The sequence below is a fragment of the Fopius arisanus genome, unplaced genomic scaffold, assembly GCF_000806365.1.
Source record: "Fopius arisanus strain USDA-PBARC FA_bdor unplaced genomic scaffold, ASM80636v1 scaffold00020, whole genome shotgun sequence".
In the NCBI taxonomy this organism is placed as follows: domain Eukaryota; kingdom Metazoa; phylum Arthropoda; class Insecta; order Hymenoptera; family Braconidae; genus Fopius; species Fopius arisanus.
Genome location: NW_011887759.1, coordinates 581,343 through 582,712, shown reverse-complemented (window position 1 = coordinate 582,712; position 1,370 = coordinate 581,343). Strand labels below are relative to the sequence as shown.

Below are 1,370 nucleotides of genomic sequence, written 5' to 3'. Positions count from 1 at the left end.
ATCTGAGGCATCGAAGAGCTCAGAGTTATTAAAAGGGAAGCTGGAGGGATACTACTGAAAAGTCGCTGAGTCGGCTAACGACAGATACCCCAGCGTTGCGTGTGGTGCCCTCCCTCTTATGGGGTCGGCTACTACGATGCCGCTGGGGTCACTCAAACCCCCAGAACTGAGCCTCTACTTTGGTCAATCCTCTTTGACTGAGCCTCTACTTTAGTGAATCCCCTTTCGTCCAACCGGATGTCACCATTTATTGCCTCCATTTTTTCAAATTATTACCACCCAATAGACTATTTTCAAAAATTTTATTTTATTAATCCATCAACCATTTTTGAACGTGAGTTCGTGGTTATCGTAAAAAATATTAATATTTTTTGCCTTGGTCATTTAAAGTAATTTTCTGGCTTCAAATTATCAAATGTATATGAAGAATTCAGCAAAAAAAATGAATTATTCCAATTTTTCGAAAATAAATCAAAAGTGATAAACTCAAACAGAATGAAAAGCGAAAATTCCTGTTTTCATTTTCTTTAATATAAAACCAGATAAAACTGCCTAAAACATCTCAATCAATAAAATCATTGTTTCTTTCAATGCATCGATTATTTTTACTGAGAATAAGGAAAATTCATTATATGCACCTATTCAACTGCAATTGGTAATTTGATGTTTCACCGAAAAGCGTAACACCTGGGATTTTGAACATTCTGTCAAAACCTCTATTGCGACATCTGCACGACCACGTGACCACGAAATGTCACGAAAAAAATGGCGACTTGTGAACGTGGACAGTGAATTCCCAACCTCGAATAAATTCAAAGGGTCTCCTGAGCTGCTTGCCAAAGTAGACTATTTTTTTTATTTTTTTTTTTACATCATTGACACTTTGGCAGGTGTCTCACCGACTAATTGAGCAATTAAATTGAGTTAGTGTGGAATCATGGCGAGTCCTCGAACGAGGAGAGTTCTGGGTGATCTCAAGCCCAACAACGAGAACACCGTAAGTTCTCACGTCAATCCCTTCATTCCCAGCTGTTTCAGCTTCTGTCTCTCTTCTTCAGTTTAAGCTTGGTAATTATTTTCAGAAATGTTTCGAATGCGGTGCTCACAATCCCCAGTGGGTGTCTGTCACCTATGGGATATGGATCTGTCTCGAGTGCTCGGGGAAACACAGGGGTTTGGGGGTTCATCTGTCATTCGTTAGGTCCATATCGATGGACAAATGGAAGGATCTCGAGCTCGAGAAGATGAAAGTCGGGGGAAACAGAAATGCAAGGCTCTTCTTCGAGGATCAATCCGACTGGGACGACTCAATGCCTATTTCCAGGAAGTACAATACTAAAGCTGCTGCTCTGTACAGAGATAAAGTAATT

General features: G+C 40.1%; 1 protein-coding gene across 1 annotated transcript in view; it reads left to right on the top strand.

Moving 5' to 3' along the window:
* Positions 1 to 740: 740 nt before the first annotated feature.
* ArfGAP1 (ADP-ribosylation factor GTPase-activating protein 1) overlaps positions 741 to 1,370 on the top strand; it is a 2,646-nt gene continuing 2,016 nt past the window's right edge. Inside the window, exons 1-2 of the mRNA XM_011301226.1 lie at positions 741 to 997; positions 1,083 to 1,364. Coding sequence (XP_011299528.1) covers positions 938 to 997; positions 1,083 to 1,364 — 342 coding nt within the window. The 5' untranslated portion in view covers positions 741 to 937. The remainder of the gene's footprint in view (positions 998 to 1,082; positions 1,365 to 1,370) is intronic.